Genomic DNA, 13,422 nt, shown 5'->3' on the forward strand with positions numbered 1-13,422 from the left:
TACACTAAATCTCACTATTGATTCTGAATGTAATGATTTATAATAGTTTAGGAACAAAAAATAATTAAGATTTAAATTATTGTTATTCTTATCAAGCACTACATCATGTCCATTCCATTAGAATTTAATCATTTAAACTTAACGAATGAAATTAAAATACATGATATATAGAGTAAGAGTTTGAGACTTTTGAATTGAATGTTTATTTCACCTAGAATCTCATGCCATCGTGTATCATGTTCATTAAACCATGAATTCTCCCAACTGCACTTTGTATATATGAGTTATAAATTCAAGTTAAGAATTTTCCTTTTTTTGAGTTAGGGGACATATTTTCCTCTTTTCCTTTTCTAGATGCTGCTTTAACCATAGCCAAGACTGGTCTCCCTATGCCTTGCTATGTATTGAATGGGTGAAGTATTTGAGTAATCAAAGTATCCCCGACGTGATCTTTTGAATTGAATAGTTAAATCACCGCGAGAAGATGCAGAATCTCATGCCATCGTGTATCATGTACATTAAACCATGGATTCTCCCAACTGCACTCTGTATATGAGTAATAAATTCAAGTCAAGAATTTTCCTTTTTTTGAGTTGGGAGAAATATTTTCCTCCTTTCCTTTTCCTTTTCCTTTTCTAGATGCTGCTTTAACCATAGCCAAAACTGCTCTCTCGTTCTTGCTATGTCCTGGATTCCAGAACGAATGGGTGAAGTACTTGAGTAATCAAAGTATATATCCTTGCAAATATAAAAAAAAAGTAAGATTCACATTATTTCAGATTCCATTGACATGCAGTCTGGTCTATTTAAATTAGAAGTCCAGCTGTCTGATATGTATAGCTGATTCAACAAACACAATATTTTCCTTTGCCATGTCTAGCGTAGGCTACGAAGCAATAAACATTGATGAAAACCCGATTCCGAGAGATCACATGGCAAATGCAATGATAGATAGTGAGTTACATGAGTGTGTGAGGCAGGACAATACTGCGGCCTTTAAAAGCCTTGCCGAGCAACATTTAACAGAGAAGCTAGTGACACCCTGCGGTAATACACTACTTCACGTAGCTGTAAGCTGTGGAAGTGACAATATTACATCTTATCTGGCTGGAACGTTTCCTTCTCTAATCACCATCCAAAACAGCCAGAAGGACACAATCCTTCATCTTGCTGCCAGAGAAGGAAAGGCCAGTGATACAATTAAATCTCTTGCGGAATCGAATCCGAGCTTGATGGGGAAGACAAATGCAAAGGGAAACACTCCTTTGCATGATGCAGTGGTCAAGGGCAACAAAGACCTTGCCATTTTCCTAGTTTCCAGAGATCCAGAAGCGGCCTATTACAACAACAATAATGGCAAGTCTCCTTTATATCTGGCTGTTGAGAACGACAATAAGAAAGAGATACTTGATGATCTCTTGAAAACGAAAGCTTCTTTCCCTATAAAAAGTGAAGATGGGGATGCCCTACCAAAAGGAAAGTCACCTGTTCATGCTGCCATCAAGCAACGTAACAGAGGTGATCACAATTTCATTACTCCCTAGAAAATGAATTACATACAAACAATTGTTGCAAAGCTATCATCTTTATATTCATTTGAAACATTTTCTTTTGATTTTCAGATATTTTGGAGAAAATTGGAAATGAAAAGCCAGAGCTATTACGTCTCACCGAGGAAGAGTTGGGAAATTCACTGCATTATGCATCATCCATAGGTTTTCTCGAAGGAGTTCGATTCCTGTTAAAGAAGTTTCACGATGGTGCTTATGAAACAAACCTTGAAGGCGACTATCCTATCCATCTAGCATGCAAAAGCCACTCTGTTGATGTAGTGAAGGAATTTCTTGATAAATTCCCATATCCAAAAGAATTCCTCAATAAGAAAGGGCAGAACATTCTTCATGTAGCGGCCAAATATGGAAATGCCAGTGTGGTTTGGTACATACTCAAACAGGACCAGCAGCTCGACGTCGAACCGCTGCTAAATGCGATAGATGAGGATGGAAATACACCTTTGCACTTGGCAGCAAGTGATGGCGAATGCACGGCTACATTTCTTCTTGTGCGTGACTGCCGCGTTGAACATTTCATTGTGAACAATAGAAATTGGACACCATATGGGTACTTGGCTCAAGAATTTTCCAAAAGAATTTTCCAAAAGCATTTTCCAGAGGAATACATAAAAACAGTATGCAACTAATTTGATCATCATTTATCGAGCTACAAAATTCTATGTATTTTAGGAGTATTACTGATTTAATATTTTGGTATCTGGGCTTCTTCTTTGTTGCCAGCGTGCCGAGAAACGAGAGCAGTTTAATTCAAAGAACAGTACCCCTGCGCACGAGATCAAGGTATTTACGTTTAGGATTATGATAAGTTTTTTTATTTAAGAAACAATATTTTTTATTAAATACTATCCAAAAAAAAAAGAGGATGGATTAATAATTTTTTATCTATTAAATAGATATATTTTTTTATCTTTATTTCAATAAAATCATGAAAGTTTTTGTGATATTTATTATTTTAATATTTGCTTTTAATTTTTATGTAATAAAAACATAGCTAAAAAGATATTTATTTTTTAAAGAAAATCATCAATTCATTATTCTTTTATTTTTTAATTAAAACTTATTTATAAGAATATGATAGGCTGTTATTAAAAAAAAAAACAAAAAATTTTTATAAAAACATTAGTAAAAAAATGGAACGTATTAATAAGGAAAATAGTTTTGTTTTTAAAAAATATAGATACCTTTTTTATTTTTATTTCAAATCAATTTAAATTATTTTTTATCCTATGGAATTTAAATTATTTATAAAAATTAATTTTATTATTATATAATTAAATAAAAAGATTAAAAATATTTCGCAGCAGGAAATCAAATATCTTCAATATATATCCATAGCACACAGAGAGAGCACTGCATTTTAACATATAATATTATTATTATTATTTTACAGGGCAAAGAAGTTGATTCAAATAAGTTGGATACAAAACAGGCATCACCACAGGACGAAATACGTATTGGGTATTTTAACTTGGTATTGTTGCTTTTCTTCTTTCCTTTTTTTTTCCCCCTTGCCATCCCTAATCTTTTAAACTTCTAGTTCAAGCCCAATTGATTGAACTTGCATACCATTATATTAAAAAATTCTAAAGCATTCCAGAAAATTACTTGTTCTGGGAAAGGCATTTGAAGGTCAATGCTTTTAGATGCAATTGAGGAAGTGCCAAGAACTCATTAATTAAACAATTAAGTTTTTTCCCCCGTGCTATATATGCAGGTGATGACATTATCGATCTTATTCGTCAATGCCCGCCCTAAGAAATCCCTAAAGGAGATTTTCCCTGCTACTGGACTACCCATGTCAAAACTAAAAGAGGAAACAAGGACCATGACAGGGAATCTTCTAGTGGTGGCAGTGCTTGTTGCTAGTGTAACCTTTGCGGGTGTTATACAATTGCCACAATTAAGGGATAACAATAACTCAAGTGATCGTCGTCATGAATTTAACAGCACTACTTATACTGCCTCCCATTACAGCACTTATGAGAATCTTCTGTATAGTTATTTGTTTCTCGATGTGGGGGCTTTATCTTCCTCTCTGGGGGCAGCTCTATTCCTTCTTTTGCCAAGCTTTATTAGTCCCACAATTCAAATCTCTGTAGTTTGGTTTTCAAGCAGCATGGTTTGTTCGGCTATTTTCATGATGTTCGGGGCATTCCTTTTTTCTGTGAAAATAGCATTAATAGGATCCCATGGCTGGTTCTTAACAATCTTCATTGCAGGGTTGGCCGTTATTCCTTCGATTATTCTGCTATTTGTCAACCAAGTTCTTCTAAGAGTGCACCATTTATACTACGGCCTTTTTTTAGTGTATTTCTACAGGAGGTGGTGGCTGCCTAATAAACTCTCTGATCTCAAGAAAAAGCTCAATCTTTAGTAGGATCAGAGGTCGGGATATTTCAACAAAGTTCTTCTACGGGTTCTCTTGCACCATTTCTACTACGGCCTTTTTTTCTTGTTTATCTACAGTAGCTGGTGGCTGCCTAATAAACTCTCTGATCTCAAGAGAAAGTTCAGGATTTTGAGATCGATCATCTCTTGGATTGTGTCTGGCGAGCGATTGGAGTAATAATTTGAACTTTGTAATAACTCTTGAGTTTCCAATTGAATGTATGCGCACTTCTACTTTTATATATATATATATATATTAAGCATGGATTTACTAGACTCCTGTTGTTGTTGTTGGATTGAGTAAAAAAATAAAATCAAATATTCAAATTAAGATGCAATTGAGGAAGTGCCAAGAACTCATTAAACAATTAAGCTTTCCCCCCCGTGCTATATATATGCAGGTGACAACAATATCGATCTTATTCTTCAATGCCTTCCCTAAGAAATCCCGAAAGGAGCTTTTCCCTGTTAATCTAATACCCATGTCACGAGGAAAGGAGGAAACAAAGTTGCTGATAGGGAATGTTCTAGTGATAGCAGTGCTTGTTGCTGGTGTAACCTTTGCGGGTGTTATACAATTGCCGCAATTAAGGGATAACAATAACTCAAGTGATCGTCGTCATGAATTTAACAGCACTACTTATACTGCCTCCCATTACAGCACTTATGAGAATCTTCTGTATAATTATTTAGCTCTCAATGTGGGGGCTTTATCTTTCTCTCTGGTGGCAGCTCTACAACTTCTTTTGCCAAGCTTCCATTCTCCCAGATTTCAAATCTCTACAGTTGAGTCTTCAATATTCATGGTTTGTTTGGCTATTTACATGATGTTCTTGGCGTTCCTTATGTCTGTGAAAATAGCATTAATAGGATCCAATGGCCTGTTCTTACTAATCATCAGTACAGGGGCGGCCGTTGTTTTTCCTATGATTATTCTGCTATATGTCAGCGAAGTTCTTCTAAAAGTGCGCTTGCCCCGTTTATACTACGGCCCTTTTTTAGTGTATTTCTACAGTTGGTGGTGGCTGCCTAATAAACTATCTGATCTTTAGTAGGATCAGAGGTCGGGATATTTCAACAAAGTTCTTCTACGGGTTCTCTTGCACCATTTCTACTACGGCCTTTTTTTCTTGTTTATCTACAGTAGCTGGTGGCTGCCTAATAAACTCTCTGATCTCAAGAGAAAGTTCAGGATTTTGAGATCGATCATATCTTGGATTGTGTCTGGCGAGCGATTGGAGTAATATATTGATGATAAGTTTTTTTTGTTGTCTGTAGGTATTCTATTTTAGAATTGCGTTATAAACAGTATGTTATAAAAATTAAAATTTTTTATTAAAATTAATTTTTTTATATTTTTAAATTATTTTAATATATTGATGTTAAAAATAAATTTTTAAAAATAAAAAATATATATTATTTTAATATTTTTTTTTAAATCCTACTTTTCCTTAACTCCGTAAATATTAATTTTTAGAAATTATTTTCCGTCTAAAATAAAAAAAAAATTATTTTTTAGAAATCAAGTTAAATTTTTTCTTTATAAGAAAATATTTTTCGTTGATTAAAAAATATATTTTTTTAATTAATTATTTTTAATAACAAATAAATACAGAAAAAATTTTAAAAAAATAAATTCTTGAAAATTACTTTTAAGAAAGAAACGCACCCTTAAACAATGTTGTTTCAAATTAGAGCAAGGGTAGGACGATGTTTGTTGACTTTTATCGTATGTGCAACGTGTCAATGCCTGGCCATGTCCTTTTTTCTTGTTTTAAGGACGGCCATTTTAATACTGTTAAGACCAACCAAGTTGATATCTTTAATTATCCAAATTAAAGACATTGTTGTCCTAAATTGTTTCATTTATGGACGAAGGACAACAATATTAAAGCTAGGATATCATTTGGTTCTGGAACTTGTATCGGTTCCATCTATTCTAAGACTTCTTTCACTTCATCCCTTATAACATCTTCATACACTATTTGGCATTGCGTTTCAAACGGTATTTTATTAAATTTCAATTTTTTATTTTTATTAAAATTGAATGCGGTTTGTACTTTTTAGATCGTTTTGATGTGCTGATGTCAAAAATGATTTTTAAAAAATAAAAAAACATCATTGGCATGTATTTCGGCACAAAAAACTATTTGAAAAGCAACTACTACCACACTGCCAAACACATGAGAGCTCATATCATTTGTGACTCGCTCTAAACATTCTCAATCACCTTATGCATTGAGGACGTTGGTCTCCTTTGTATATCCATGCATAAATTTACCCTCTGAAACGAATCTAGCTTCTCTTACTTAGATTTTTTTCAGATTATCCACCGAAAAAAAAACCTCATAAGAAAGTGATGAAATTAAACTTCCACTCTAATTAAAAGGTTCAAAAATACAATGAACATTATTATATTTAAGAATATAAGAAACAAAATTAAGATTTATCTTTTTATTAATATACTTTACGTTGAAAATAAAGATAAGAAATAAGATTTTTTATATTAAAATATTAGATGGACCTTCCACAAAAAAATTTAAAAACCTCATCATCTTTACCTCAAAAGGCTTTCAAAATATAATCAAGTGAGATATGATTATCCATAGGCAGACATCTTGAAAATGGTAGGGTGTAATGTGAACAAAACTGTAGAAACCTACTAAAAAAAACGCCAAGGCCCAACAAAAACTCTAGGAATTGTGGACTTAGATGGAATTAAAAAAAAAAAAAATTAGAGCGAATAGACTATATTGTCCTTATTTGAAAATTAATGGCTGGCATTGATTTAGAGGTACAATGCTCATTTCGTAGTTATTCACTTATTTGCAATATCACAGATAAATAAAAAGCACTCTCAAAGGGATTGTATGTATTGTTATGAGGTTTAGATTAATTGAATAATTAAAATGGATTATGAGTTATTACTTTATGGAATTAATATTAATATTGTGTATTGTTACTCTTCTTCTCGATCGAGATTCATTATTTTATTGCACTATTCATGCAAATGTTATTTTTTTTTTAAATTTTGATCATGAAACTATAATTAAAATATAATTATATTAAAACAGTTTTACATGTTAAGATTTGTTTTTTTATTTTCATTGTCTTACATATACAAAATGTCAACGAATTTTACAACAATGAATTAAAAATTGATTTTGCAAAGTAAAATTTTTATGTTTAGTTAAAACAAAACTTAAGAACTTGACCAAATTTAATAAAAAAAACCCCATTTGAATATTGGTATGGAAAACTTTAATTTGCTATATAAAATTTCAATTTATCTATTATTTGATCCTTGTTGTTATAGCAATTCATATTTTAGTCCAATCTTTTTAAAAAAATAATAATAATTTAGTGTCTGGATATTGAGAGAGAAGATAAAAAGTTAGCAAAAAATATTAAAGAGAGAAAAAAATGCTTTAAAGGATAGATTTCAATCATAAAAAGATTAAAATTGGTGTTAATGAATTTATTTTTTTAATGAAAGTTTAATGAAGGTGATAGTTTAAAACTTCAGCTTTTATTTTTCAAACACAGGAGGTAAGAGTAAAAAGATGGAGAGGATAACAAATAATTTTTGCATAATAAACAACTTGTCTATTTCAAGAAAAACACTTCAAAAGAAAGAAAGAAAGAAAATTAGCCGGGAATGCTGGCTTGGGCTTCTAGTATCAAGCACACTTATGTTTTTTGATCCTTGGCCAAGCGCGTGGGCTTGGTATGGTATTCCCAGCATCGCTTAACTTTTATTAATAAACATTTTATTAATTTTTATTTAAATTTTAATTAATACTCTATCTTGTTTTTTTTTTAATTTTAATTTTTTAGTATTTTTTTAAAGTAATTAAGTTTTTTATTTATTTATTTTATAATCCTTCAAAGAGATTATTGTAATTTATCTTTAAATGTTTTTTATATATAATTTATATAAATAAATTGAATTTATATGACATATTTATAGATTAATAATCATTTCTTAGCAACTAAAATTAACTTTTAAGATAAAAAATATAAAAAAAAGATAGTAATGGTTAAATAATTGCATGTGCATTTACGTTTACCGCACAAGATTAGTATGTCCCAAAGAAATAAGAAGATCGGTCAGCTGCGAGTTATTGGAGAGCAAATATTGTCGATGTTGCCTGCAAGTGATAATGAGTGTATGATTTCACAATATATAATTAGCAGTATATTACTGACAAAGTTTAATTAGTATTACACATATATAAACTTACTGAATAAATGGTCTCAGCTCATCACAGTTAAATAGAACATAGTTGTGTGCTTGCTTGAATTCTATTTCCGACAAATATCTTCCTCTTAAGGCATTTTTAGGTGTGGGTCGTCCAGTATTGGAGAATATTGACAAGTTCCCACTTGAAGGCACTTCACCGCCATCATCATGCCGTGGAACGTGATTGATTCTTGTTCTCAGATGAGGTTTGATATAGTACGAGATAAATGTTGAGATCTCTTCAACAATATAGGCCTCAGATATCGAAGCCTCTACATGCGCCTTGTTCTTAACCTTTTTCTTGAGATTAAACAAGTACCTGCATTGAATTACAATTCAAGTATTTCCAATTAAGAAAAACATATAAAATACTTTTAGATATGAATTCCATTGCAACTGTAATATCTAACCGTTCGAATGGGTACATCCATCTATACTGCGCCGGTCCTCCAGCTTTTGCCTCGAACGGTAGATGTATAGGGAGATGCTCCATTGAGTCAAAAAATGAAGGAGGGAATATCATCTCAAGTTTGCATATTGTCTCGATGATATTCGTTTGAAGCCTCTCAATGTGCTCAACATTCAACTTGCTGGAGCATATATCTCTGAAGAAATGACTAATCTTCGTCAGTGCATCCCATATTCCCTTTGGCAACAAATCACAAAAAGTTAATGGGATGAGTGTTTGCATAAACACGTGGCAGTCATGACTCTTCATTCCATACAATTTGCAGTCCTCTATGTTAACAAGCCTTGATATGTTCGATGCATGTCCATCCGGAAAACGCAGACTCTTAAGCCATTTGTAGACTAGCAGTTGTGCGCTTTTCTTTAACACGAAGCTTGCCCTTGCTTTTGCGACCCGTGACTCCTCATAAACCAACTCTATATTTTTACGGTTACAGTATAAAGCTATATCCATTCTAGACTTGATGTTGTCCTTTGTCTTCCCTTTTCAATGTGCATGACGTCAAGGTTATAGCGGAGAAGATTGGTCTTCCAATAAGGAAGCTCCCAAAAAATACTTCGCTTTACCCAATTATGGGTCAAACCAAAACCAGGAAACTTTTGCTTACCTGATTGAAGGCCAAACACAATGTCACCGTACTCTGATACAACATGATGCAATTCTTCACCAGAAAGACGCGGGGATGCAACATCTTTTTCAACTCTGCCAACAAAGAAATATTTTCTGTTCTTTCTGAACCTGTGATTAAGTGGCAAGAAGCGACGATGACAGTAAAAAAAAGAAGCTTTACCTCCGTTTGCTAGCGTGAATGCCTTATTGTTTTCCATGCAGTATGGACATGCGAGTTTCCCATGTGTGCTCTAACCAGAAAGCATTCCATAAGCTGGAAAATCATTGATAGTCCACATCAAAGCCGCCCTCATAAGGAAATTTTGTTTCCTCGATATATCATAAGTCAGAGCTCCGGAGGACCACAACTACGCCAGCTCATCAATCAACAGTCGAAGACAAACATCTATATTCCGCCCCGGGCTGCTTGGACCGGGTATGATAGTAGATAAAAACATGAACTCCGGCCTCATACACATTCCCGGTGGCAAGTTATAAACTGTGAGTATGACCGGCCAACAAGAATAGGGAGCAGCAAATGACCCAAATAGGTTGAATCTGTCTGTACACAACCCAAGACGGACATTCCTTAATTCAGCTGAAAAGTCAGGATGCACACTGTTAAAGCGTTTCCACGCTTCGCCGTCAGAAGGATGCACCATCACACCCTCAACCGCATCATGTGTTTGGTGCCATGTCATGTGCTCAGCAGTCCTTCGTGACATGAATAACCTCTGCAGTCTAGGTATGATCGGGAAATATCTAAGTTTTTTATACGCCACTAGAGTTTTTCCCCTGCCAGTTCTGGGTTTGTAACGCGAATGCCCGCATGTCATGCACTCGGTCATCTCAGCATTTTCAAGGTAGTATAACATGCAGAAGTTAGGGCACATGTCAATTTTCTGGTATCCTAAACCGAGGGGTTTCATCATGGACTTCACAGCATAGAAGTTCTATTTCAGCCTGTTCCCTTCAGGTAAAATGCTTCTTGCCCAATCAATAATTTTGTCATACCCGGCCTCACTCAGCCCGTGATCTGACTTGATGGCGAACACCTGTGCCACGGCCGACAATTTACTGTGGTTTATGCAGCCATCCTATAATGGTTCGTCAGAGTCTTTCAACAAATCAAAAAACCTAGCTGCCTCTGCATTAGGTTCTTCTTCTACGATTGGACATTGACTGACATTACCTTGATTCATTCTCATTACATCCATAACCATATTTCTGTAAGGATTAGTGTTGTCATTTGCTGCTTTATGCAAGTTGCTAGCATTAGAAGTTGACCCAACCACCGTTTCTCCCATTCTCCTATTACTAACGAATACCTCTCCATGTGCATACCAACACTGGTAATCCTCCATAAACCCTTTGTGTAGAAGATGCATCATTACAACATCTGGATGCAGATACTTTTTATTTTAAAACTTCCTATATGGACACCTAATACCGCCTCCAGTAAAATTTCTGGGAATAGATGTTGCGAAATTAATAAAACCTTGAACCCCATTACAATAATCCATCATCCGCAATCCTTGGGGTGAATCTAGATACATCCATGAACGATCATCCATGACTTCTATCGAACCTCTATGAAATTATGATGACATCATGTATTAATTAACTAAGTTAGGTAAATAAACTTGCAAAAATATTACTTTACCTCGAGATTATCCAACAAACCAATCACAACTTCTCATAAATATTAAATATTCATTATCATTTATCCACGTCCATACAAATTAATATATATAAATTAGCAGAAATTACCACTCTGCAATACCATCGATAAAACTTAAAAAGGACTCATTAAGCAAGCTATTAATTATTTCAAAACAGGACATGTAATTCGGTAATTCTACAAAGTTTTTAACAATTTACAAACAAATACAATCTTACAAAATCTAAAACAAACCATAACATGTATAAATTATACATTCATATACTACAAGTTTGTTTTGAGAAATAACAATAAAACACGTACATCTACTAACAAAAATACATAATACTAAAAAAATAATAAAAATGATATTTAAATGTTAAAATTTAAATAGATAGAATTACTTACAAAATTGATAAAATCGTTGGTAAATTAGAACACGGATGCTGTGACCTTACAAAAACTTCAAGAAATATAACTTGTTGTGCTGAGATGAGCAATATTTTTTTTGGGGGCGAGGGGGGGGCTGGTTATTTGCAGATGGGGAGAGTTAGGATTAGGAAGAAGAATAAGATATGGGGGAGGAGAGTGTCGGCAGAGTGGCCATATATTTAATTTTTCCGACGGCCTCACTGTACGGCGAATCCGTCGATAATTATGACGGGAAATCGACACGTCACCATACGGACCTGTTTTTCAAATCCCTCGGTGATTCCGTCGGTATTTTTGACGGTGCACCGGTCACGTCACCCATACGGATCTGCCATTTCAATTCCGTTGGTGATTCCGTAGGTATGTTGAATGGTGAACCGGTCTCATCACACGTACGGGTCACCCGTTTTGAATCCGTCAGTGATTCTGTCGGAAATATCACCCGCCAAAACCTCCACGTCAGCTACCCGCCCTTTTTCATTAATTCTAAAAATTTCCTTCCGTAATTCGGTAGTGAGATTTTTCCATTGATGAATGTAATCAATGACATTCTTCTCTATTTAGTAATGTTCATTAATAAGTTTAATTATGTTAACCATATGATGAGTGTTGAAGAAACATATGTTTCAATTTGTCCCAACTATAAGTTAAAAAAGACTCCAAGTCATGCATTGCATTTTAAAGAATGAATGAATTGTTTTACCATGAGATCACCATCAATTATAGTATTGTTACAAGCCTCTATAAAGTGAGCCATATGTTGCCTTAGATTCCTTTTGCTATCTAATTGTTGAACCTTTAGTGGTTGATAGCTCAACTTTTATGTGTATTGCTATTCATAATAATATAAAGGTTAAACTGAAATTTCTATTTGGTCCATGATGGCCTTCTTGATATGATTTTTTAGTTGATTTGTGGTGAAGATATCGTCAGTAATACTATTCCTTGTATATCTAATTGTAAAATCTTTAGCAACATCTAGTTGATCTTTTTGCACAACCTTGATAGCCAAAGTTGAAGAATCATCCAATGAATGTAAATTCTTTAATCTTGAGTTGTTAAGTTATCTTTTGTATTCAAAATATTTAGGTTATTTGACTACTCCACAAGTTTTAATTTGCTCTCTGTATATAAAAAGATCACTAAGTTTTAAATTTATATTTGAGAAACATCATTTTAAGCCTAGAACTACAAGTTAGAATTACAATGGATAAATGGCTGAAGTTTTAGATTGTTAGCATCAAATTTAATATATAACTTTAAAATTTAAAATTTCTTTTAAATTGAAGCAAGCATAAAAAAAACTGTAATCAAAATGTAAAGACACCTATAGAATTTTAATATAAGAAATTCAGAAAGCTCTCTCCATACAAGTCGCTTTCTTTTTCTAATTATTGGAAAGGTAAACGCATGGAATATTGCTGGTGAAGGAAAGTGAGCCTCACTTCATTTTTTCGATACCTTTATTTCTTATGCATTGAGGAAGTTGGTCTCCTTTGTATATCCATGCATAAATTTACCCTCTGAAACGAATCTAGCTTCTCTTACTTAGATTTTTTCAGATTATCCACTGAAGAAAAAACCTCATAAGAAAGTGATGAAATTAAACTTCCACTCTAATTAAAAGGTTCAAATAATACAATGAACATTATTATATTTTAAGAATATAAGAAACAAAATTAAGATTTATTCTTTTTATTAATATACTTTACGTTGATTTAGAGGTACAATGCTCATTTTCGTAGTTATTCACATTATTTTGCAATTTCGCAAATAAATAAAAGCACTCTCAAAGGGATTGTATGCATTGTTATGAGGTCTAGATTAATTGAATAATTAAAATGGATTATGAGTTATTACTTTATGGAATTAATAGTAATATTAATATTAATATTTGTGTATTGTTACTCTTCTTCTCGATCGAGATTCATTATTTATTGCACTATTTCATGCAAATGTTATTTCTTGTTTAAATTTTGATCATGAAACTATAATTAAAATTATAATCTTTTCAAAATTATATTAAAACAGTTTTACATGTTAAGAT

General features: G+C 33.1%; 2 protein-coding genes across 2 annotated transcripts in view; both read left to right on the plus strand.

Moving 5' to 3' along the window:
* Nucleotides 1-13,422, plus strand: part of LOC118050395 (E3 ubiquitin-protein ligase RMA1H1) — an 89,514-nt gene that overhangs the window by 72,799 nt on the left and 3,293 nt on the right. The gene's annotated exons all lie outside the window — the stretch shown is intronic.
* Nucleotides 873-5,014, plus strand: LOC140954414 (protein ACCELERATED CELL DEATH 6-like). Its single transcript, XM_073403836.1, has 5 exons — nucleotides 873-1,518; nucleotides 1,623-2,188; nucleotides 2,295-2,354; nucleotides 3,289-3,693; nucleotides 4,364-5,014. The coding sequence occupies exons 1-5, from the start codon at nucleotides 873-875 to the stop codon at nucleotides 5,012-5,014; spliced, it is 2,328 nt and encodes a 775-aa protein (XP_073259937.1).

The sequence above is a fragment of the Populus alba genome, chromosome 13 (assembly GCF_005239225.2).
Source record: "Populus alba chromosome 13, ASM523922v2, whole genome shotgun sequence".
Taxonomy (NCBI): domain Eukaryota; kingdom Viridiplantae; phylum Streptophyta; class Magnoliopsida; order Malpighiales; family Salicaceae; genus Populus; species Populus alba.